The 23,723-nt window shown below is 52.9% G+C and overlaps 1 protein-coding gene across 2 annotated transcripts in view; it reads left to right on the plus strand.

The window, feature by feature from the left end:
- Positions 1–23,723, plus strand: part of LOC119954883 (PARP1 binding protein) — a 64,400-nt gene that overhangs the window by 33,600 nt on the left and 7,077 nt on the right. For both annotated transcript variants that reach the window (XM_038780510.1, XM_038780509.1), the window contains exons 7-9: positions 10,925–11,108; positions 12,291–12,472; positions 16,956–17,040. In XM_038780510.1, coding sequence (XP_038636438.1) covers positions 10,925–11,108; positions 12,291–12,472; positions 16,956–17,040 — 451 coding nt within the window. The remainder of the gene's footprint in view (positions 1–10,924; positions 11,109–12,290; positions 12,473–16,955; positions 17,041–23,723) is intronic.

Here is a 23,723-nt window from a genome sequence, read left to right on the forward strand (position 1 = left end):
TTTAAATAACCCATCTCTGATCCTTCCCAAGACTTTGACATCCTTCTTGAAGTGTGGTCCAGAATTGAACACACCACTCCAACCATGTACATTGGACATTTGTAATACTTCAAATGTAGAGCCTTCCATGAAGCTGGGAGAAGGACCAGGTTTCTAGTTCCAATTCCACGAATGGATTTGCTGAGGAAACATGAGCCAATCCCTTTTGTGCAGATGTTGGTGAACCCGCTGTTCATCTCCAACATTTCCCGTTTTCACTTCACATTCAAATATAGGATGTGGCAGGCTTGTGGTTAGGGCACTATTTATATTTTAAAAAACTAGAGTACCCAATTCTCTTTTTTTTTTCCAGTTAGGGGCAATTTAATGTCACCAGTTTCTAGCCTGCATATCATTCGGTTGTGGGGTGAGACCCACGTAGACACGGGGAGAATGTGCAAACTCCACATGGACAATGACCCAGAGCCGGGATGGAACCCGGGTCCTCAGCGCCGTGAGGCAGCAGTGCTAACCACTGCGCCATTGTGCCGCCATTCGTTAGGGTACTAGACTAGAAACCCACATGTGAAGAGCTTAAATCCCACCAAGGCAACTTTGAATTTAATATTTGTGATCATTTCTGGACTGCCAGCAGGAAGAAGAACACAACAGGTTTATCAGTGATGGGGAACTGCCAACCCTACCTGTTCAAGGGTTCCAGGTGACTCTGGCTGACCCCGCATGCTCCGGGGCAACTTGAAATGGCAATAAATGCTGCCATTTCCAGCATTCTCTGTTCTTGTAACAAAAATGAAACTGGAGCCAGATCTACTGCTCTCTGGTGGCTAACTTGGAAGTGGGAAGGGCATAAAATTAGGCGCAATGGCGGTGTACTGGAACCCAGTTGAGGCCATAAGACCATAAGACCATAAGACATAGGAGTGGAAGTAAGGCCATTCGGCCCATCGAGTCCACTCCGCCATTCAATCATGGCTGATGGGCATTTCAACTCCACCTCCCAGCATTCTCCCCATAGCCCTTAAGGCCCTCTGATTGGCTGGCAGCTCTTGGTGGACAAGACTTCTGCATCTGCAGTTTCGATTGCAGGGAAAGCCCACCCTGGCTTTGCCACTGCCTGACTGGCACATGGTTCAATGGACCTTCCAGAAAAGTGGGGGTTTACAGATGGGAGATGGGGAGGTAAGTGCCACAGTGAAAACTGTGCGGCAGAGAAAACCAATAGAAAACCTAGAGGTACAAGGGAAATGTTAGCACTGCAGTCTAATTAAATTCAGGCTCACGAACAGTTGAATGTAGTTGAGCCAAGTCAGAAAGAAAATGTGTTTCTTTATAAAGTAAATGATTAGATTTTTACAAGACCTTATGCAGTATAAAAATGGAGATTTTCCATACATGGAAAATTTTGCCAAGAGAGAGCTGGAATATGAAGCTTCTCAAGGTAGGGAAGGCCAAAAAATTTAACTTGCACTGTTGTGTTATGTACTCTGGGATAACACAGGCTGCAACTCGATGCAGCTTTGACCAAAAGATACTCCAGACTTTGAAGTAAGTTCAATATGATTTATTGAACCATGAGCACAGTTCTCTGAGTTCGACTCTCCTGCTAATCTTGCTACAGTAACTCAGTCTAACTAACCAGTCTGCTCTAAGCCACTTGGTGGGTGTGATGCTTCTGATCTGCCCCTGTTCTGCTCTCTAAGTTTCACCTATGGAAAGATACAGAGCTTGTGTGCCCTGTCCTTGTATATGGGTTGTGTCATGCCCCCTTGTGGCAGTGTCACCTCTGGGTGTCTTGACTGCCCATTGGTCGTGTCCTATCCTATGTGTTCATTCAGGGCCGGCTCAAGGCACCGGCAACTCGGGCTGTTGCCCGGGGCGCCATGTGCTAGGGGGCGCCAGACTCGGGTCCCGCGCATGCGCAGTTGGGCCGGCGCCAACCAGCGCATGAGCGGTGGCCGCACTCCCCCAGGGCACCCCCCCCCCGGTCCGTCCCCTCGGTCCGCCCCCCCCGCTCGGTCCGCTCGGTCCGCTCCCCGCCTCGGGTCCGTCCCCCCGCCCCCCGCCTCGGGTCTGCCCGCCCCGCCCCCCCCCTCGGGTCCGCCCGCCCCCCCCGCCCTCCCCCCCCGGGTCCGCCCCCCCTCTGCCCCGCCCCCCCTCTCGGCCCCGCCCCCCCTCTCGCCCCCCCCCCCCCCCCCCCCCCCCCCCCCCCAAGGGCGCCGAAGTTCAGCTTGCCCGGGGCGCCAGCAACCCTAGGGCCGGCGCTGTGTTCATTAGCTGTATTGTCTGCATGTCATGTTGTCTCTGGTGCTCCCTCTAGTACTTACTTAGTCGTAGTATATTTACATTAACCCCTTGTGTATTTACAGTGATGCATGTCACCACATGCACCTCTTTCAAATAGGCACAACGGCCTGAATGGCCTCCTGCTCTTTGTGATTCCCACTGAAAGGGAAGTCCATTTCTTGCAAATAGAAAACCATTAATTCGCTGTTTAAAGGCTTAACTGGAAAATGAACGAGCTTCAGAAATAAAGAACCAGGAGAGAGACAAAATGGCTTGTCAGATTTTATCCACCGAATGCCAAATGAAAAATGCTGAGTTTGCTTTGACTGGAAAATCCAAGTCCTCTCATTCTTGGAACGAGCATCGAGCAGCTGTTGAATTTGGTCCCTAAAAGTCATAAGACTCCATGTGTTTAATCAGTCAGCTGTGCCATGATTAAAGCACGCAGTCAGCTAACGTGGAAATAATTGAAACTAATTGAGTTACATTAAGTGGTGCTTTTAACACAGACTCTATTATGTAACTCTATTATGTTGGCCTTTTAAAAAATATTTACGTCATATAATTTGTGTATGTACATCTGACCAAATCCTAGGGAGGGCCAACTTTCCCCAGCTGTAGCAGTGGACTACAGCTGTATGTTAGCCTGCAGTCTGCCAGAACAGCCACACACTTGGCAGCTACCTGAAACTCACTGGGCCCCAGCTTTTTTTAAATTTGAGTATCTGGGCTGTTGTGGAACGATGTTGAAACTTAGGAGCTGATAGACAGGGAAACATTGTTTTACAAAAGGCAAATGCTGGAAATCTGAAATTTAAAAAAATAGCATGGAGCTGCTCAGCAGGTCGGGCAATATTTTTAGAGAGTATGAGAGTGAATGGGTGTGGAATTGCTTGCTGCAGGGTCTTTGTACAGGTCTACCAGTCTGCGCCGTACAGCTGGTTTGCAGTTTTGCATGAGCCACTCGGCATAGCTGGTTACGAAGGGCACTTCCAGGCTCCCTTCGTCTTCCAGAGGACCTAGAATAGATGCGCATCCTGACGTTCCCCAGCTGGCTGGTGTGACACCGTGGGCGGGATTCTCCGATGATGGGGCTAAGTGTTGACGCCGTTGTAAACGCCGGAATGTTTTACGACGGCGTCATCTGGCCGCTCGGAGCAGCGATCCTGAGCCACACAGGGTGCCAGCATGGCACTGGAGCGCTTCATGCAGCTCCAGCTGCCGATATGGATGCCTGCACGGGCTGTGTGGGTCCCCGCATGGCCGTGGGTTGCCGTCTCCGTGCCGGCGCGGAGGAACATAGCACCCCCGCCCCCTGGAATTAGCCTGCCCGCTGATCGGTAGCCCCCGATCACGGGCCTGGCCACCTTGGCCCGTCGAGCACGGAGAATTGCCGGGGTGGGGGCGGCCGCGTTGACCTGGCGCAGGATCGGAGAATCCCGTTCCAGGTTTCCCAATTTGGTCAATGTGCATCCCCGTCAAACTCCCTGTTGTTCTGTTGATAAGTGATGAGCGTGAGACTGCCTGAGTGTTATTTAAAGGGTCAGACACCCAACTTGCAGATAATAAATTCTGTCCGAACATTTTTTATTGCAAAATATCTGGAAGTCAGATTTTGGAGTGTTGTCTTGACTTCCTGGATTTTCCAGAGAGCTTTACTGTATCTTCACAGGGATGTCCAGAGGAGTAGGTGGATTAAAAAAATAATAATTTGATGGGATGTGGGCATCGCTGGCTGGACCAGCAGTTATTGCCCATCCCCAATTACCTTCTTGGGGGCAGTTAAGAGTCAACCATATTGCTGTGGATCTGGAGTCGCAGGTAGGCCAGAAGGATGGCATTAGTGAATCAAACGGGTTTTTACGACAAGTGACAATCGTTTCATGATCATATTTAGACTTTTAATTCCAGATTTTGTTTTGTTGAATTTAAATTCCAGTATCTGCCGTGGTGGGATTCGAACCTGGGTACCCAGACCCTGGGTCTCTGGATTACTAGTCCAGCCACAATACCACTGTGCCACTGCCTCCCCACACCTGTTTGCACGCAGGCTGCAACAAATATGGGGCAATGTCACTGGCCATAGGCCTTGCGATGTACAGTTGCATCTGGGTTGACCTACCCTATACTAACCCATAGCGGCATTCTAATCAGCTGAGATTCACCAAGCTATCCTGCGTTACGGTCTCGAGTAATTTCAAGGCAAATTGTTAGGCCACCTAATCTATAATTCCCTGTTTTCTCTTCTCTTCCCCTGCCCCCCCCTCTCCAATTTTAAACAGTGGAGAGATATGCACAATTTTGTCTGGGATCTGAAACAATACTGTGCAAGGTTATGAGGATAAAGAAGGGAAATGGGTCTAGGTGGAATGCTCTTTCAGAGAGTCAGTGCAGACTCTGTGAACTGAATGGCCTCCTCCTGTGATTATGTGGGCCACTAACCCAGAACCCCAGTTTAATGTTCTGGCTTCAAATTCAATTAATAAACTCTGGAATTAAAAGTTAATCTCACTAATCACGAACCTGAAACCCAGTGTCGATTGTCGTAAAAGCCCACCTGGTTCACTGTCGTTTAAGAAAGGAAATCTGCTGTCCTTGGCTGGTATTCCCACATGTGACACCATGGGCGGCATTCTCCCCGACCCGGCAGGGCGGGGGGTCCCGGTGTAGCGGAGTGGCGCCAACCACTCTGGCGTCGGGCCTCCCCAAAGGTGCGGAATTCTCCACACCTTTGGGGGCTAGGCCCGCGCTGGAGCAGTTGGCACCACGTCGACTGGCGCGAAAACCGGCACCAGTGGCCTTTCAGGCCCGCCACCCGGCGCCGGGGCCTTCGCCGGTTCGCGCATGCGCCGGTGGTGACGTCAGCAGCATGCGCGCTGGGGGATTCTCTTCTGCCTCCGCCATGGCGGAGGCGTGGTGGCGGCGGAAGAGAAAGAGTGCCCCCACGGCACTGGCCTGCCCACCGATTGGTGGGCCACGATTGCGGGCCTGCCCACCGTGGGGGCACCCCCCGGGGTCCGACCGCCCGCGCCCTCCCCAGGACCCCCGGGGGCCCGCTCGCGCCGCCGATCCCGCGCCACCAGAGGTGGTCAACCTCGGCGGCGGGAGAGGCCTCCCCAAGTGGCGGGACTTCGGCCCATTGCGGGCCGGAGAATCGCCGCCGGGGGCTCGCCGCTCGACGTGGCGTGATTCCCGCCCCCTCCAATTCCCAGATGGCGGAGAATTTCTGCCACGGCGGGGGCGGGATTTTCGGCGGCCCCGGGCGATTCTCCGACCCTGCGTGGGGTCGGAGAATTTCGGCCCATGTAACTACTGCCCTGTGGTTGACGTTCAACCCTCTGAGCAGGTTGCTCAATTCAAGGGCAATTAGGGATGGGCAGCAAATGCTGGCCTTGCCAATTACAGCCACATCCCATGAAAGAATTTAAAAACAGTGGGCGCTATTCTCCACTGCCCACAGACGGGTCAGAGAATAGCGGGAGAGCCCTTCCCGACAATTTTCACGGCCTCCCACTATTCTCCTACCCCCCCCCCCCCCCCCCCCCCCCCCCCCTCTGGCCGTCCCCCGACACGAATCGCTGCTCGCCGTTTTTTACGGCGAACAGCCATTCTCCGCAGGCCGATGGGCCGAATACCGCGGAGTTTACGGCCGTTTTCACGGCCGCGATCGCACCTGCTTTCAGCGTTCGTGAAAACGGCCGCAAAGTGCCCGTCCCGGACAACTATGGCACCGATTGGCACGGCCACACCACGGCCGTGCCAAGGGTGGCATGGGCCTGCGATCGGTGGGCACCGATCGCGGGCAGCGGATCCGATACCCGCGCACTATTTGTTCTTCCGCCGCCCCGCAGGATCAGTCCGCGGGGCGGCTGAGGGGCATGACGGCCCGCGCATGCGCGGTTTTGACGCATCTGCGTGATGACGTCATCCGCGCATGCGCGGTTTGGAATCGTCCAACCCGCGCATGCGCGGCTGACGTCATCGTGCGCATCAGCCGCCGTGACTCTTGGTGGGCGGAGTTAGCAACATTCGCTAACTCCGCGTCGCCGTGATTCCCCGGGCCCCGATACTAGCCCCGCCCGGGGGGGAGAATCGGGTCCTGGGACGGAGCTCCGAGGCTGGCGTGAAACACTGCCAGTTTCACGCCAGCCTTCACGGCACGCCAGATTTGCGGAGAATCGCGCCCAGTGAGTCTGATTAGTAAGTTTGCAGACTTACAACCAATTTACTATTGGTTGAATTGCGGATAGCGATGAAGACTGTCAGAGGATACAGCAGGATTTAGATTGTTTGGAGACTTGGGCGGAGAGATGGCAGATGGACTTTAATCTGGACAAATGTGAGGTAATGCATTTTGAAAGGTCTAATGCAGGTAGGGAATATACAGTGAATGGTAGAACCCTCAAGAGTATTGACAGTCAGGGAGATCTAGGTGTACAGGTCCACAGGTGACTGAAAGGGGCAACACAGCTGGATAAGCTAGTAAAACAAGGCAAATGGCATGCTTGCCTTCATTGGCCTGGGCATTGAGTATATGAATTGGCAAGTCATGTTGCAGCTGCATTGAACCTTAGTTCGGCCACACTTGGAGTATAGTGTTCAATTCTGGTTGCCACACTACCAGAAGGATGTGGAGGCTTTAGAGAGGGTGCAGAAGAGATTTACCAGGATGTTGCCTGGTATGGAGGGCATTAGCTATGAGGAGCGGTTGAATAAACTTGGTTTGTTCTCACTGGAACAACAAGAGGTTGAGGGGTGACCTGATAGAGGTCTACAAAATTATGAGGGGCATAGCCAGGGTGGATAGTCAGAGGCTTTTTCCAAGGGTAGAGGGAATTACTAGGGGGCATAAGTTTAAGGTGTGAGGAGCAAAGTTTAGAGGAGATGTACGAGGCAAGTTATTTACACAGAGGGTAGTGGGTGCCTGGAACTCGCTGCCGGAGGAGTTGGTGGAAGCAGGGACGTAGTGACGTTTAAGGGGCATCTTGACAAATACATGAATAGGATGGGAATAGAGGGATACGGACCCAGGAAGTGTAGAAGATTTTAGTTTAGACGGGCAGCATGGTCGGCACAGGCTTGGAGGGCCGAAGGGCTTGTTCCTGTGTTGTACTTTTCTTTGTTCTTTGGGTGGGAGTGAGGCTGGCGGTATTCGTAAGTGTGTGAGGGTTAGGTGGACAATCTCAGGGACTGCTGCTTGGTGAATGATTGTGTTGTGGTGTATTCATAAGTGTGACAGGTTGGTGATGTGATCTATAGGAAATATCAGTGAATGCATCTTCACATCATATTGACCACCTGAATGAGGTAATTACATTTCTTGTGCCGCTGCTACCAGGTCCCCAGATCCAGACTCTGGGTATTGATCTTCCAGGCCCCCTGCCCTCACTACTTCTGAGGGTGGTTCTTGAGGGACTCCTGGTGCTCTGCAGAACGTTGGCTTTTCTCTTCCTGCCCATCTGCACCGTGAATCCTTGCTTACCTCGTGATAGTAGCCTCTCTCTGCCTCAGTGTTGACTTTGCAATAATTTATGTTGTCGTAATATTTTGGTGCAGTTTCGCTTTAAGGTACAACCTACCTTCAAGAGCAGAGTGCCCGCACCAGGAGTGGGTGTGGGGATTCTGTGTTTGGGTGGAAGTTAAGCGAGATTAAATGGCAAAAAAGATGGTGCATGTCGAAGAGGGGTGGTAACAAGACAAGTAAAGAAACAAAAGCTATGCCGAGACGAGGTGCAAATGGCAACAGCAGGGTTATTAGCAAAAGCTGCTGTCTGGAAACAAAGGAAGCAGAGATTAGAATCTGAAATGATTGAATTTACTGTCGAGTCCGGAAGGTTGTGAAGTGCCTAATCGAAAGATGAGGTGCTGTTCCTTCAGCTTCATTCGAACAATGCAGGGGGCCAAGAACAGTGCAGGAGGCCCATCTAATTCACTTTCAACTTGGAAAATGAGGCCGTAGTTTTAGGGAGTTCTCACGGGGAAGCTGGGATGGGGTGAGTGCTGGGACTTTTCATCATCGTGCTGCCAGTGTTTGGACCATCTTCAGCTACACTGTTTTGTTTGGCAAACTCGTTTGTTATATTTGCATTTCTCTTTAAATGATCAGCACTGTGACATTGCCCTGAATTCCGAGTAATGCTGAGGGACATCAGCAAAATCTGTCAGCGAGCCTTGCATTTAGTTTATATTTATAATCTGTCAATTATTACACAATTTGGAATTGGCCAAATGTCTTCAATGTCACGAGGTCAGGGTCCAGCTCTGTCAGGCTGTAGTTTAATGTCCTTTTCTAATCCAACCTCTACTTTTCCCGAATGCAAAGAAACAGGTTTTTAATTGTTTGAATCGTCATTATTTTATTTATACTATGTCTTGCCTGTTGACCATAATTAGGTATACCAAATCTTTCTCTGCACAAATAGACTATATTATGATGGCCAGATCGTTGTCTCTATAATTTATATACAATTGCCTATAAGTGGATGTCTTTCCTGTTTAGACTATTCTGTAGGGCAGGGTGGTGCCCTGGTAGTGCCCAGCCTGGCACGGCCAATGTGCCAGTTGGCACTGCCAAGTGGTATGATCACTGCCAAGATGCCAAGCTGGCATTTTGTGCTTGTGTGCGATCGGGCTGGGTGTGTACTGTGTGGGTGCTGCGGTGGGGGGGGGGGGGGGGGGGGGGGGGGGTTAGTGGGGAGGAGCTCTCTCCAAAACTATCTCCCCCCTACCCCCTCTCTGTGCCTCTGTCTCTCTCTCTCTTTCTGGCTCTCTCTCTTGCACACTCTCTCTATCTTTCTTGCCAGTTCCAGAACAGTGGCAGCAGGTTAAGGTTTGTAAAGAGAAGAAATGGTTAAAAAGAGAGTAAATTTAACTGAAGCCAAAAATAAATGATCAAAGCATAAGTTTTGGAACATGGGATTCCGTCCAGCCCCTTGGGCCTGTCCTGATATTCAGTGAGGTCCTGGCTGATCTTTATTCAAACTACATCCATCAGCCTCGCTTATTCTTTCTACCACTGTGGAAAAAAAATCTATCAATTCAGATTCTAAATTATTAATAAAGCTAGCATCTGTGGGAGAGTATCACCACTCTCCATGTAAGTGTATCTAAACTTTTCTTCTTTTTATGGGCAGCACGGTAGCACAAGTGGCTAGCACTGTGGCTTCACAGCGCCAGGGTCCCAGGTTTGATTCCCCGCTGGGTCACTGTCTGTGCGGAATCTGCATGTTCTCCCCGTGCCTGCGTGGGTTTCCTCCGGATGCTCCGGTTTCCTCCCACAGTCCAAAGATGTGCAGGTTAGGTGGATTGGCCATGATAAATTGCCCTTTGTGTCCAAAAAGGTTATGAGGGGTTTTTGGGTTTATGGTGATATGGTGGAAGTGAGGGCTTAAGTGGGTCGGTGCAGACTCGATGGGCCGAATGGCCCCCTTCTACACTGTATGTTCGATGATTTTAAAACCAAGATTTGAGTTTTAAATTTAAGATAATTATTAACTGAGAATCAATGTAGGACAGTGAGCATTGTGATGATGGGTGAATGGGACTTGGTGTGAGTTAGAAAAGGGACAGCTGTGTTTTTGGATGATTTGATTTGATTTATTGCCACGTGTACCGAGGTACAGTGAAAAGTATTGTTCTGCGTACAGCCCAGACAGATCGTTCCATACATGAAAAAACATAGGACATACATAAATATACAATGTAAATACATAGACACAGGCATCGGGTAAAGCACACGGAGTGTAGTACTACTCAGTAGATAAGATGTGTGAAGAGATCAGTTCATAAGAACATAAGAACTAGGAGCAGGAGTAGGCCATCTGGCCCCTCGAGCCCATTCAATGAGATCATGGCTGATCTTTTGTGGACTCAGCTCCACTTTCCGGCCCGAACACCATAACCCTTAATCCCTTTATTCTTCAAAAAATTATTTATCTTTACCTTAAAGTTCAGTCCATAAGAGGGTCATTCAGGAGTCTGTTAACAATCTGGTAGAGCTGTTTTTGTACTTGTTAGTGCGTGTTCTCAGACTTTTGTATTTCGTGCCTGATGGAAGAGGTTGGAAGAGAGAATAAGCTGGGGTGGTGGGGTCTCTGATTATGCTGCCTGCTTTTCCAAGGCAGCGGGATGAGTAGACAGAGTCAATGGATGGGAGGCGGTTTTGCGTGATGGACTGGACTGTTCTCACGACTCTCTCGTTTCTTATGGTCTTGGGCCGAGCAGTTGCCATGTGATGCAGCCAGATAGGATGCTTTCTATGGTGCATTTGTAAAAATTGGTACGAGTCAATGTGGACATGCTGAATTTCCTTAGTTTCCTGAGGAGGTATAGACGCTGTTGTGCTTTCTTGGCCGTAGCGTCGATGTGGGTGGAACAGGCCAGATTGTTGGTGATATGCACACCTAGGAATTTGAAGCTATTAACCATCTCCACCTCGGCCCCACTGATGCGGTAATGGGTGCATAAGATACTTTGCTTCCTGAAGTCCATGACCTGCTCCTTAGTTTTGATGACATTGAGGGAGAGAGTGTTGTCGTTACACCATGCCACTAGGTTCTCTATCTCCCTCCTGTTTACAGACGGTAGAATGTGGGGGAATGCTTTGGAAGAGCAACCGATGGTTAACTGTCTTTGTTTTCAGTGTTGCAGGGCAGCAGATCCTGTCCACCATCATAAGGCGACTGTTGAAAGGTCGAAGCAGCGAGAGTCCATTCTATCTGGCTGCCGAAGAGGTCTCACAAGAACTAACAGCGAGGATTAATAACGCTGTTGACTCTCTGCACAAGTCCACAGATGAAATTACGACCAACATCAGTCCTGCACGGGTGATGATCCTTTGTGTTCAAATCTCCCACTGCTTTGCTTCAGATCATCACTCCTGTTTTCTTAAATACGATTCATGTAACCTAGGGATTAGAGTTAATCCCCTGATTAGTGACACAGTCTGACTTTTTAGATAAATTAATTTCCTATTATGTACAACAAAATATAAGCCAAATTACTTGAAAAGATCTTATAAGTCATTTAACCACACATGTCCTGTATGTAAGTTGCATCATTGACTTTCAAATTTTCCATAGAATACTTCACTGTTACCACATGAAAACTTTATTCGCTCTAAATAAACTTAAAAATGTATTTTGTATAGTTAAAAACCTCCTGTATTGGGTGTTTCAAACTGATTTCAGTTTCAGTTTTAGTTTTGCTTTTAAAGTTTTTGCCATTTCAATTGCAATTCTATGAAGATAGTGATTGACAAAAAAGCAGAAGTGATGTGATTATGTTTAACTAGATCCTCAGCCCCAACACAATGCTGATGGGATTTTATTGCGGCTAATGGAAACAATAATCAGGGGGGTGTATAAGTTTTAAGGAAGGAGGTTTCGGAGTGCATTAAGAAACGCTGACTCTTGCTCTCTCTTCTAAATCTTTCATATTTAAACTTGAATCCAATTGCCTTCATTCTAGACCCCTTGACCAATATGAAAGGGCAGTTTTCATATACACCATCTCTTAAGTTAAAACCCTTCAATCTGTTTTTGAGACATTGCAGAACCTGAATAGCTGTTTAATTTGTTGACATTAACGTCAAAATTAATTTATTGAGTGACCTGTGTTTTGCCACGCTGAAGTCCAAAATAAATGTAAATATCAACAATTGTGGAAAACCACATGGGCAAAAAAACATTGGATAGTCAGGTAATTGACAAGAGAACTAGAGGGGAGACTAGGAGATCTTTTGGAAATTGTGACTTGCTGCCTGAGAGGGCTGTGGAAGTGGTTTCAATAGTAAAGAGAGTTGACTAAATGCTCGAAGGAACATTTGCAGGGCTCTGGGGAAAGAGCGGTGGGGGGTAGGAGAGTGGGACTGATTAGAATAACTCGAGCAAAGAATTAGCACAAACATGATGGGCCGAATGGCCTCTTTTCATGCTGTTTCACTCTACCATTGGCCTAGTTATTTCTTTTTGATGAAAATTTTTTTTTTTTTTTAATTTTATTTTTAGCCCAAAGTTCATGCTATCAACCATGCCAGTGCCTATGGTGGTAGGAGCACTGTGAAAGCATTTATAGCTCTACTAGATGAAGAAGCAGCTAACCCACCCAGCAACGGCAAGGCTGAGCTGCTCTATGGAACTGAACAACATGCTGACATGATTGGAATACCATGCATGCTGACCCTGTTCAGGTATGAAGTGAAATATATTTCAGTCAAAGTTTAAGTAATAAAGAAAGAACATTGTGTCCCAAAACACTTTCTGCCTATTTCTGAAGTGTTGTCACTGTTGTTATAAAGGAAACACATGCGGCAATCTGCGCATAGCAAGCTCCCCCAAACAGCAATGTGATAATGACCCAATATTTTGGTTGAGGGTGAAGAATTGGCCAAGATATTGGAGAGAACTTCCCTGCTTGTCAAACTAGCACCATGGGATCTTTTACATCTACCCTGAAGAACAGATATGCCCGTTGTCTTATCCAAAAGATGCTTCCTCTGACGGTGCAGCACTCCCTCACTTCCCATCTGGGAGAGTCAGCCGACAGTATGTGTTTCCGGGCTGGATTAGGATTGCTGCCATGTTGCGACGGCAACCCACTGGCATCCCATGGGATGGTAGGCGGACAGGCACCAAAAGCGGCAGTACCCCCCACTGAGTTCTGGGACTGCCAGAGCTGCCGGCCAATTAGATGGGGTGGCAAATCGCAAGGGCAGGATGTCCTGTCCATAAAGGGAGGAAGTCACAATCTCTGCGTGTCTAGGGCACTGGCGGTGTGATATCACTATGAGGTGGCTCCTTTTTATGTTAGTCAGTGCGTCACTTTTGCAACGGGGGAGAGAAAGAGCAAACACCCTCATCCCATAGCACCCGGCCCCACATTTCTGGGGTGAGATTTGAACCACAAACCATCACGACATTTGAGGTGACTGTGCCACAGTTGATGTTTAATAGTCTAATGAAGTACTGAAGAGCATATAACATATTGCCATCTTGAACCGCTTGTTCATTAGAGTTATAATACCTTCACATGCTGTGAGAATGTTACAGGATAAGTACTGGAACGCTGTGCTCCCCCATGAGGAAGGAGCAGAATGGGTAACTAGTAAAATAAGAATGACCTTTTGCAGGTTCTGTGTTGGGACATTGAATGATTTCTCATTTCATTGTGTATATTGGAAGCACAAAGGGAAAATACTTTGTGCTGTAATTCCTATGACATTCCTGAAAATTTCAACAGTACATTGAGCGGGTTCCCTTGTGTTAGTTTCTCAACTGAAGCAATCCATGCCTTTGGTATCTCTTGGATTGACTATTCCAATGCTCTCCAAGATGACCTTTGCCACAATGCTCCCTCTATAAACTTTATCTTATCCAAACCTCTGCTGCCCATGAGCTAACTTGCATCAAATCCTGTTCGCCCATCGCCCCTGTGATTGTGTTCAATCCCTCCCCAGCTCTGCAGCCAGATCCTGACACTTCTTGATCTTTGTGCTCCTCCAATTCCAGTCTCTTGCACATTCCTCACTTTCCTCACTCCACCATTGGCAGCCCTGCCTTCAGCTGCCCAGGCCTTAAACTCTGGAATGCTCTCCCTAACCTCTCCGTCTCTCTTTTGAGACACTCCTTAAGACCAACATTTAGTCACCTGTCCTAGCATCTCTACTTTGATTCTGGATAGTCTGCTTCACGTTTGTTTGAGGCACTTTGGGACAGTTTACTACTTTAATGGCACAGCAAAAATGAATGTGTTTTCATCAATGGTGACATTTGTGAGATTGTCTCTAAAATACTGCTCAGTTTTAATAGCACTGAGGTGGGGGAGGGATAACGATAGAATCGTAGAATTTACAGTGCAGAACGAGGCCATTTGGCCCATTGGGTCTGCTCCACCATTCAATCATGGCTGATATTTTCTCATCCCCATTCTCCTGACTTCACCCCGTAACCCCTGATCCCCTTATTAATCAAGAACCTATCTATCTCTGTCTCAGTGAATTGGCCTCCACAGCCTTCTGCGGCAAAGAGTTCCACAGAATCACTACCCTCTAACTGAAGAAATTCCTCCTCATCTCTATTTTAAAGGATCGTCCATTTAGCCTGAGATTGTGTCCTCTGGTTCTAGTTTTACCTACAAGTGGAAACATCCTCTCCACGTCCACTCTATCCAGGCCTCGCAGTATCTTGTACTTTTCAATAAGATCTCCTCTCATCCTTCTAAACTCCAACGAGTACAGACCCAGAGTCCTCAAACATTCCTCATACAACAAGTTCTTCATTCCAGGGATCATTCTTGTGAACCTCCTCTGGACCCTTTCCAAGGCCAGCACATCCTTCCTTAGATATGGGGCCCAAAATTGCTCACAATACTTCAAATGGGGTCTGACCCGAGCTTTATACACCTCAGAAGTACATCCCTGGTCTTGTATTCTAGCCCTCAGTTTTGTATTCTAGCCCTCTTGACATGAATGCTAACATTGCATTTGCCTTCTTAACTGCCGACTGAACCTGCACATTAACCTTAAGAGAATCGTGAACCAGGACTCCGAAGTCCCTTTGTGCTTCTGTTTTCTGAAGCATTTCCCCATTTAGAAAATAGTCTATGCCGAGATTCCTCCTTCCAAAGTGCATAACCCCACACTTTTCTACATTGTATTTCATTTGCCCCTTCATTGCCCACTCCCCTAGCTTGTCCAAGTCCTTCTGTAGCCCACTTGCTTCCTCAATACTACCTGTCCCTCTACAGATCTTTGTATTGTCTGCAAACTGAGCAACAGGGCCTTCAGTACCTTCTTCCAGATCATTAATGTATATTGTAAAAAGTTGTGGTCCCAGCTCAGACCCCTGAGGCACACCACCAGTCACCGACTGCCATCCTGAAAAAGACCGCTTTATCCCCACTCTCTGCCTTCTGCCAGTCAACCAATCCTCTATCCATGCCAGGATCTTACCCTGAACACCATGAGCTCTTAACTTATTTAACAATCTCCTGTGTGGCACCTTGACAAAGACCTTCTGGAAATCTAAATAAATCACGTCCACTGGTTCTCCTTTGTTTAACTTCCTTGTTACCTCCTCAAAGAACTCGAACAGATTTGTCAGACACGACCTCCCTTTGACAAAGCCGTGCTGAATCAGTCCTATTTTACCATGCACTTCCAAGTGCTTCGCATCTCATCTTTAATAACAGACTCTAAAATCTTATCAATGACCGAAGTCAGGCTAACTGGCCTATAATTTCTCATATTCTGCCTCCCTCCCTTCTTAAACAGTGGTGTTATATTAGCCACCTTCCAGTCCTCTGGGACCCTTCCTGCCTCCAGTGATTCCTGAAAGATCATCATTAATGCCTCCACAATTTCCTCGGCTATCTCTTTTAGGACACTGGGGTGTAGTCCATCCGGTCCAGGTGACTTATCCACCTTCAGACCTTTCAGTTTCCCCAGAACCTTCTCCTTAGTAATGGTCACTGCACTCACCTCTGCCCCCTGGTTCTCCTGGAGCTCTGGCATCCCACTGGTATCTTCCACCATGAAGACTGATGCAAAGTAACTATTCAGTTTGTCTGCCATTTCTTTGTTTCCTATTATTACTTCTCCAGCCACATTTTTTAGTGGTCCAATGTCTATTTTTGCCTCTCTCTTACCTTTTATATATTGCAAAAATCTCTTCCTATCTTCCTTTGTACCCCCCCACCCCCTTATTGCTTTTTTAGTTGCTTGCTTTTAAGGGCTTCCCAATCCTCTGGTTTCCCACGAATGCTCTCCACTTTGTATGCTTTTTCGTTAGCCTTTATGCTGTCCTTGACATCCCTCGTCAGCCATGGATGCCTTGTCCTTCCCATAGCATGTTTCCTCCTCCTTGGGATGAATTTCTGTTGTGCCTCAGGCCTTTGCAGGCCCGGCCTTTGCAAAGAGCATCCTGCTTAAGCCCACACCTCCACCCTATCCCTGTGACCCAGCAACCCCCACCCCCCCCAAGCCTTTTTGACACTAAGGGGCAATTTAGCCTGGCCAATTCACCTAACCTGCACATCTATGGACTGTGGGAGGAAACCGGAGCATCCAGAGGAAACTCGCGCAGATACGGGAGAAAGTGCAAATTCCACACAGTCACCCGAGGCTGGAATTGAAGCTGGGACCCTTGAACTGTGAGGCAGCAGTGCTAACCACTGCCACTGTGCTGCTGTGTTAAGCACACCTCCGTGACAATTTCACCTTTTGATCTTTTCTTTCCCCCAACACTCCCTCTTCACCATTCCATTCTGTGAGAAAATACATCCTCCCTGTGTGTGCGTGGGTTTCCTCTGGGTGCTCCGGTTTCCTCCCACAGTCCAACGATGTGCACATAAGGTGGATTGGCCATGATAAATTGCCGTTGGTGTACAAAATTGCCCTTAGTGTTGGGTGGGGTTACTGGGTTATGGGATAGGGTGGAGGTGTTGACCTTGGGTAGGCTGCTCATTCCAAGAGCCGGTGCAGACTCGATGGGCCGAATGGTCTCCTTCTGCACTGTAAATTCTATGATGAAAATTACCCATTTAGCTTCTCTAATTGCAATGCATCTGATTATTGGCACCTCAATGCTAGGCTAGTCACACAGCCTGGCAGCTTCCGAGGGTGCAACCCTGCTAACTATTTTGGAATTCAACCTTTCAAATCATTTTAATACTAGGTCTCCAAATCAAGCAAGTGGCTTATCTCCAAAACCCTTACGCCGTCGCATTCAGGAAAAGGTCCAGGAAGACAATCTGGCAAAGGTGAAGTTAAATTCTGCTGTGCATGATTGCAGATATTCATCTCAAGGTTGACTGATGCATTTGACTTTTATTTTGGAAGAAAATAGAAGACTTTCTGGACGGTTTATTAATCCTGTGTGTATGGAGAGAGAATTTTCATAGCTTTACTTTTGGTCAAATGTTCTTGTGTTTATCCTTCCATACTTTATTGAAGATTTATTTTGGTCAGATTTACTTCTTGGCTTTAATTTGCTGAATTCTTTGTGTGTTGCCAATGTGAATAATCCATTATCGCCATTGCTAAGAATGCCCTAGTCAGTCACCAATGATATCCTTTGGGATTGTCACTGTGATGTATTATTCCTCCCTGACTTCTTCAACCTTGTCTGCCAGCTTGCTTCAGAAGACTGAGTTCAAGACCCACTCCAGAGACCAGACCACTTAAAGTGGGTTGACTACTGAGGGAGCCCTGCATAGTCCGAGCGGCAGCACCGAGGGAGTGCTGTACGGTTGGAGGGATCGGAGGGGCAGCACTGAGAGACCGTTGCACGGTCGAAGGGGCAGCACTGATGGAGAGGTGCAAGGTCGGAAGGGGAGCACTGAGGGAGTGCTGCATACTCATAGGAGAAGCACTGAGGAGCATTGCATGGTCGGTGGAGCAACACAGGCAGCGCTGCACAGTTGCAGAGGCAGCACGAAGGAGGTGCTGCATGGTTGAAGGGGCAGCATTGAGGCAGCGCTGCACGGTCGGAGGACAACACTGAGGCAGCGCTGCACGGTCAGAGGGGCAGCACTGAGGGAGCGCTGCACGGTCAGTGGGGCAGCACTGAGGGAGTGCTGCACAGTCGGAGGGGCAGCACTGAGGGAGTGCTGCACAGTCGGAGGGGCAGCACTGAGGGAGCGCTGCACGGTCAGATGGGCAGCACTGACGTAGCGCTCCACGGTCAGAGGGGCAGCACTGAGGCAGCGCTGCGCGGTCAGTGGGGCAGCACTGAGGCAGCGCTGCGCGGTCAGTGGGGCAGCACTGAGGGAGCGCTGCATGGTCAGTGGGGCAGCACTGAGGGAGCGCTGCACGGTCAGTGGGGCAGCACTGAGGGAGCACTGCGCGGTCAGTGGGGCAGCACTGAGGGAGCACTGCATGGTCAGTGGGGCAGCACTGAGGGAGCACTGCGCGGTCAGTGGGGCAGCACTGAGGGAGCGCTGCACGGACAGAGGGGCAGCACTGAGGGAGTGCTGCACGGTCAGTGGGGCAGCACTGAGGGAGCGCTGCATGGTCAGTGGGGCAGCACTGAGGGAGCACTGCGCGGTCAGTGGGGCAGCACTGAGGGAGTGCTGCACGGTCAGTGGGGCAGCACTGAGGGAGCACTGCATGGACAGAGGGGCAGCACTGAGGCAGCGCTGCATGGTCAGTGGGGCAGCACTGAGGGAGCACTGCGCGGTCAGTGGGGCAGCACTGAGGGAGCGCTGCATGGTCAGTGAGGCAGCACTGAGGGAGCACTGCATGGACAGTGGGGCAGCACTGAGGGAGTGCTGCACGGTCAGTGGGGCAGCACTGAGGGAGCGCTGCACGGTCAGTGGGGCAGCACTGAGGGAGCGCTGCATGGTCAGTGGGGCAGCACTGAGGGAGCACTGCGCGGTCAGTGGGGCAGCACTGAGGGAGCACTGCACGGTCAGTGGGGCAGCACTGAGGGAGCGCTGCACGGTCAGTGGGGCAGCACTGAGGGAGCGCTGCATGGTCAGTGGGGCAGCACTGAGGGAGCACTGCGCGGTCAGTGGGGCAGCACTGAGGGAGTGCTGCACGGTCAGTGGGGCAGCACTGAGGGAGCGCTGCACGGTCAGTGGGGCAGCACTGAGGGAGCGCTGCATGGACAGTGGGGCAGCACTGAGGGAGCACTGCACGGTCAGAGGGGCAGCACTGAGGTAGCGCTCCACGGTCAGAGGGGCAGCGCTCAACGGTCAGAGGGACAGCGCTGAGGCAGTGTTGCCCACTTGGAGGGGCAGCACTGAGGCAGCGCTGCACGGTCAGAGGGGCAGCACTGAGGGAGCACTGCGCGGTCAGTGGGGCAGCACTGAGGGAGCACTGCACGGTCAGTGGGGCAGCACTGAGGGAGCGCTACATGGACAGTGGGGCAGCACTGAGGGAGCGCTGCATGGTCAGAGGGGCAGCACTGAGGGAGCGCTGCACGGTCAGTGGGGCAGCACTGAGGGAGCACTGCGCGGTCAGTGGGGCAGCACTGAGGGAGCACTGCATGGTCAGTGGGGCAGCACTGAGGGAGCACTGCACGGTCAGTGGGGCAGCACTGAGGGAGCGCTGCATGGACAGTGGGGCAGCACTGAGGGAGCGCTGCACGGTCAGAGGGGCAGCACTGAGGGAGCACTGCACGGACAGAGGGGCAGCACTGAGGGAGTGCTGCACGGACAGAGGGGCAGCACTGAGGGAGCACTGCATGGTCAGTGGGGCAGCACTGAGGGAGCATTGCATGGTCAGTGGGGCAGCACTGAGGGAGCACTGCACGGTCAGTGGGGCAGCACTGAGGGAGCGCTGCATGGTCAGAGGGGCAGCACTGAGGGAGCACTGCATGGACAGTGGGGCAGCACTGAGGGAGCGCTGCATGGTCAGTGGGGCAGCACTGAGGGAGCACTGCACGGACAGAGGGGCAGCACTGAGGGAGTGCTGCACGGACAGAGGGGCAGCACTGAGGGAGCACTGCATGGTCAGTGGGGCAGCACTGAGGGAGCATTGCATGGTCAGTGGGGCAGCACTGAGGGAGCACTGCACGGTCAGTGGGGCAGCACTGAGGGAGCACTGCATGGTCAGAGGGGCAGCACTGAGGGAGCACTGCATGGACAGTGGGGGCAGCACTGAGGGAGCGCTGCACGGTCAGTGGGGCAGCACTGAGGGAGCGCTGCATGGACAGTGGGGCAGCACTGAGGGAGCGCTGCACGGTCAGAGGGGCAGCACTGAGGGAGCGCTGCATGGTCAGAGGGGCAGCGTTCAACGGTCAGAGGGACAGCGCTGAGGCAGTGTTGCCCACTTGGAGGGGCAGCACTGAGACAGCGCTGCACGGTCAGAGGGGCAGCACTGAGGCAGCGCTGCACGGTCAGAGGGGCAGCACTGAGGCAGCGCTGCACGGTCAGAGGGGCAGCACTGAGGCAGCGCTGCATGGACAGTGGGGCAGCACTGAGGGAGCGCTGCGCGGTCAGTGGGGCAGCACTGAGGGAGCACTGCACGGTCAGTGGGGCAGCACTGAGGGAGCACTGCACGGTCAGTGGGGCAGCACTGAGGGAGTGCTGCACGGACAGAGGGGCAGCACTGAGGGAGCACTGCATGGTCAGTGGGGCAGCACTGAGGGAGCACTGCACGGTCAGTGGGGCAGCACTGAGGGAGCACTGCACGGTCAGTGGGGCAGCACTGAGGGAGCGCTGCACAGTCAGTGGGGCAGCACTGAGGGAGCACTGCGCGGTCAGTGGGGCAGCACTGAGGGAGCGCTGCACGGTCAGTGGGGCAGCACTGAGGGAGCGCTGCACGGTCAATGGGGCAGCACTGAGGGAGCACTGCACGGTCAGTGGGGCAGCACTGAGGGAGCGCTGCATGGTCAGAGGGGCAGCACTGAGGGAGCGCTGCATGGTCAGAGGGGCAGCACTGAGGGAGCGCTGCACGGTCAGTGGGGCAGCACTGAGGGAGCGCTGCACGGTCAGAGGGGCAGCACTGAGGCAGCGCTGCATGGTCAGAGGGGCAGCACTGAGGGAGCACTGCACTGTTAGTGGGGCAGCACTGAGGGAGCGCTGCATGGTCAGTGGGGCAGCACTGAGGGAGCACTGCATGGACAGTGGGGAAGCACTGAGGGAGCGCTGCATGGTCAGTGGGGCAGCACTGAGGGAGCACTGCATGAACAGTGGGGCAGCACTGAGGGAGCGCTGCACGGTCAGTGGGGCAGCACTGAGGGAGCGCTGCACGGTCAGTGGGGCAGCACTGAGGGAGCGCTGCACGGTCAGTGGGGCAGCACTGAGGGAGCGCTGCATGGTCAGAGGGGCAGCACTGAGGGAGCACTGCACTGTTAGTGGGGCAGCACTGAGGGAGCGCTGCATGGTCAGTGGGGCAGCACTGAGGGAGCACTGCATGAACAGTGGGGCAGCACTGAGGGAGTGCTGCACGGTCAGTGGGGCAGCACTGAGGGAGCGCTGCATGGTCAGAGGGGCAGCACTGAGGGAAGCACTGCACGGACAGTGGGGCAGCACTGAGGGAGTGCTGCACGGTCAGTGGGGCAGCACTGAGGGAGCACTGCGCGGTCAGTGGGGCAGCACTGAGGGAGCGCTGCATGGTCAGTGGGGCAGCACTGAGGGAGTGCTGCACGGTCAGTGGGGCAGCACTGAGGGAGCGCTGCATGGTCAGTGGGGCAGCACTGAGGGAGTGCTGCACGGTCAGTGGGGCAGCACTGAGGGAAGCACTGCACGGACAGAGGGGCAGCACTGAGGGAGCGCTGCACGGTCAGAGGGGCAGCACTGAGGGAGCACTGCACGGACAGAGGGGCAGCACTGAGGGAGTGCTGCACGGACAGAGGGGCAGCACTGAGGGAGCACTGCATGGTCAGTGGGGCAGCACTGAGGGAGCATTGCATGGTCAGTGGGGCAGCACTGAGGGAGCACTGCACGGTCAGTGGGGCAGCACTGAGGGAGCGCTGCATGGTCAGAGGGGCAGCACTGAGGGAGCACTGCATGGACAGTGGGGCAGCACTGAGGGAGCGCTGCACGGTCAGTGGGGCAGCACTGAGGGAGCACTGCACGGACAGAGGGGCAGCACTGAGGGAGTGCTGCACGGACAGAGGGGCAGCACTGAGGGAGCACTGCATGGTCAGTGGGGCAGCACTGAGGGAGCATTGCATGGTCAGTGGGGCAGCACTGAGGGAGCACTGCACGGTCAGTGGGGCAGCACTGAGGGAGCGCTGCATGGTCAGAGGGGCAGCACTGAGGGAGCGCTGCACGGTCAGTGGGGCAGCACTGAGGGAGCGCTGCATGGACAGTGGGGCAGCACTGAGGGAGCGCTGCACGGTCAGAGGGGCAGCACTGAGGGAGCGCTGCATGGTCAGAGGGGCAGCGTTCAACGGTCAGAGGGACAGCGCTGAGGCAGTGTTGCCCACTTGGAGGGGCAGCACTGAGACAGCGCTGCACGGTCAGAGGGGCAGCACTGAGGCAGCGCTGCACGGTCAGAGGGGCAGCACTGAGGCAGCGCTGCACGGTCAGAGGGGCAGCACTGAGGCAGCGCTGCACGGTCAGAGGGGCAGCACTGAGGGAGCGCTGCACAGTCAGTGGGGCAGCACTGAGGGAGCACTGCGCGGTCAGTGGGGCAGCACTGAGGGAGCACTGCACGGTCAGTGGGGCAGCACTGTGGGAGCGCTGCACAGTCAGTGGGGCAGCACTGAGGGAGCACTGCGCGGTCAGTGGGGCAGCACTGAGGGAGCGCTGCACGGTCAGTGGGGCAGCACTGAGGGAGCACTGCACGGTCAGTGGGGCAGCACTGAGGGAGCGCTGCATGGTCAGAGGGGCAGCACTGAGGGAGCGCTGCATGGTCAGAGGGGCAGCACTGAGGGAGCGCTGCACGGTCAGTGGGGCAGCACTGAGGGAGCGCTGCACGGTCAGAGGGGCAGCACTGAGGCAGCGCTGCATGGTCAGAGGGGCAGCACTGAGGGAGCACTGCACTGTTAGTGGGGCAGCACTGAGGGAGCGCTGCATGGTCAGTGGGGCAGCACTGAGGGAGCACTGCATGGACAGTGGGGCAGCACTGAGGGAGCGCTGCATGGTCAGTGGGGCAGCACTGAGGGAGCGCTGCACGGTCAGTGGGGCAGCACTGAGGGAGCACTGCGCGGTCAGTGGGGCAGCACTGAGGGAGCGCTGCACGGTCAGTGGGGCAGCACTGAGGGAGCGCTGCATGGTCAGAGGGGCAGCACTGAGGGAGCACTGCACGGTCAGTGGGGCAGCACTGAGGGAGCACTGCACTGTTAGTGGGGTAGCACTGAGGGAGCGCTGCATGGTCAGTGGGGCAGCACTGAGGGAGCACTGCATGAACAGTGGGGCAGCACTGAGGGAGTGCTGCACGGTCAGTGGGGCAGCACTGAGGGAGCGCTGCATGGTCAGAGGGGCAGCACTGAGGGAAGCACTGCACGGACAGTGGGGCAGCACTGAGGGAGCACTGCACGGACAGAGGGGCAGCACTGAGGGAGTGCTGCACGGTCAGTGGGGCAGCACTGAGGGAGCACTGCATGGACAGTGGGGCAGCACTGAGGGAGCGCTGCACGGTCAGTGGGGCAGCACTGAGGGAGCGCTGCACGGTCAGAGGGGCAGCACTGAGGTAGCGCTCCACGGTCAGAGGGGCAGCGCTCAACGGTCAGAGGGACAGCGCTGAGGCAGTGTTGCCCACTTGGAGGGGCAGCACTGAGGCAGCGCTGCACGGTCAGAGGGGCAGCACTGAGGGAGCGCTGCATGGACAGTGGGGCAGCACTGAGGGAAGAACTGCACGGACAGAGGGGCAGCACTGAGGGAGCGCTGCACGGTCAGTGGGGCAGCACTGAGGGAGCACTGCACGGTCAGTGGGGCAGCACTGAGGGAGTGCTGCACGGTCAGTGGGGCAGTACTGAGGGAGCGCTGCACGGTCAGAGGGGCAGCACTGAAGCAGTGTTGCCCATTTGGAGGGGCAGCACGGAAGCGGT

This window comes from Scyliorhinus canicula, chromosome 20 (genome assembly GCF_902713615.1).
Source record: "Scyliorhinus canicula chromosome 20, sScyCan1.1, whole genome shotgun sequence".
In the NCBI taxonomy this organism is placed as follows: Eukaryota; Metazoa; Chordata; class Chondrichthyes; order Carcharhiniformes; family Scyliorhinidae; genus Scyliorhinus; species Scyliorhinus canicula.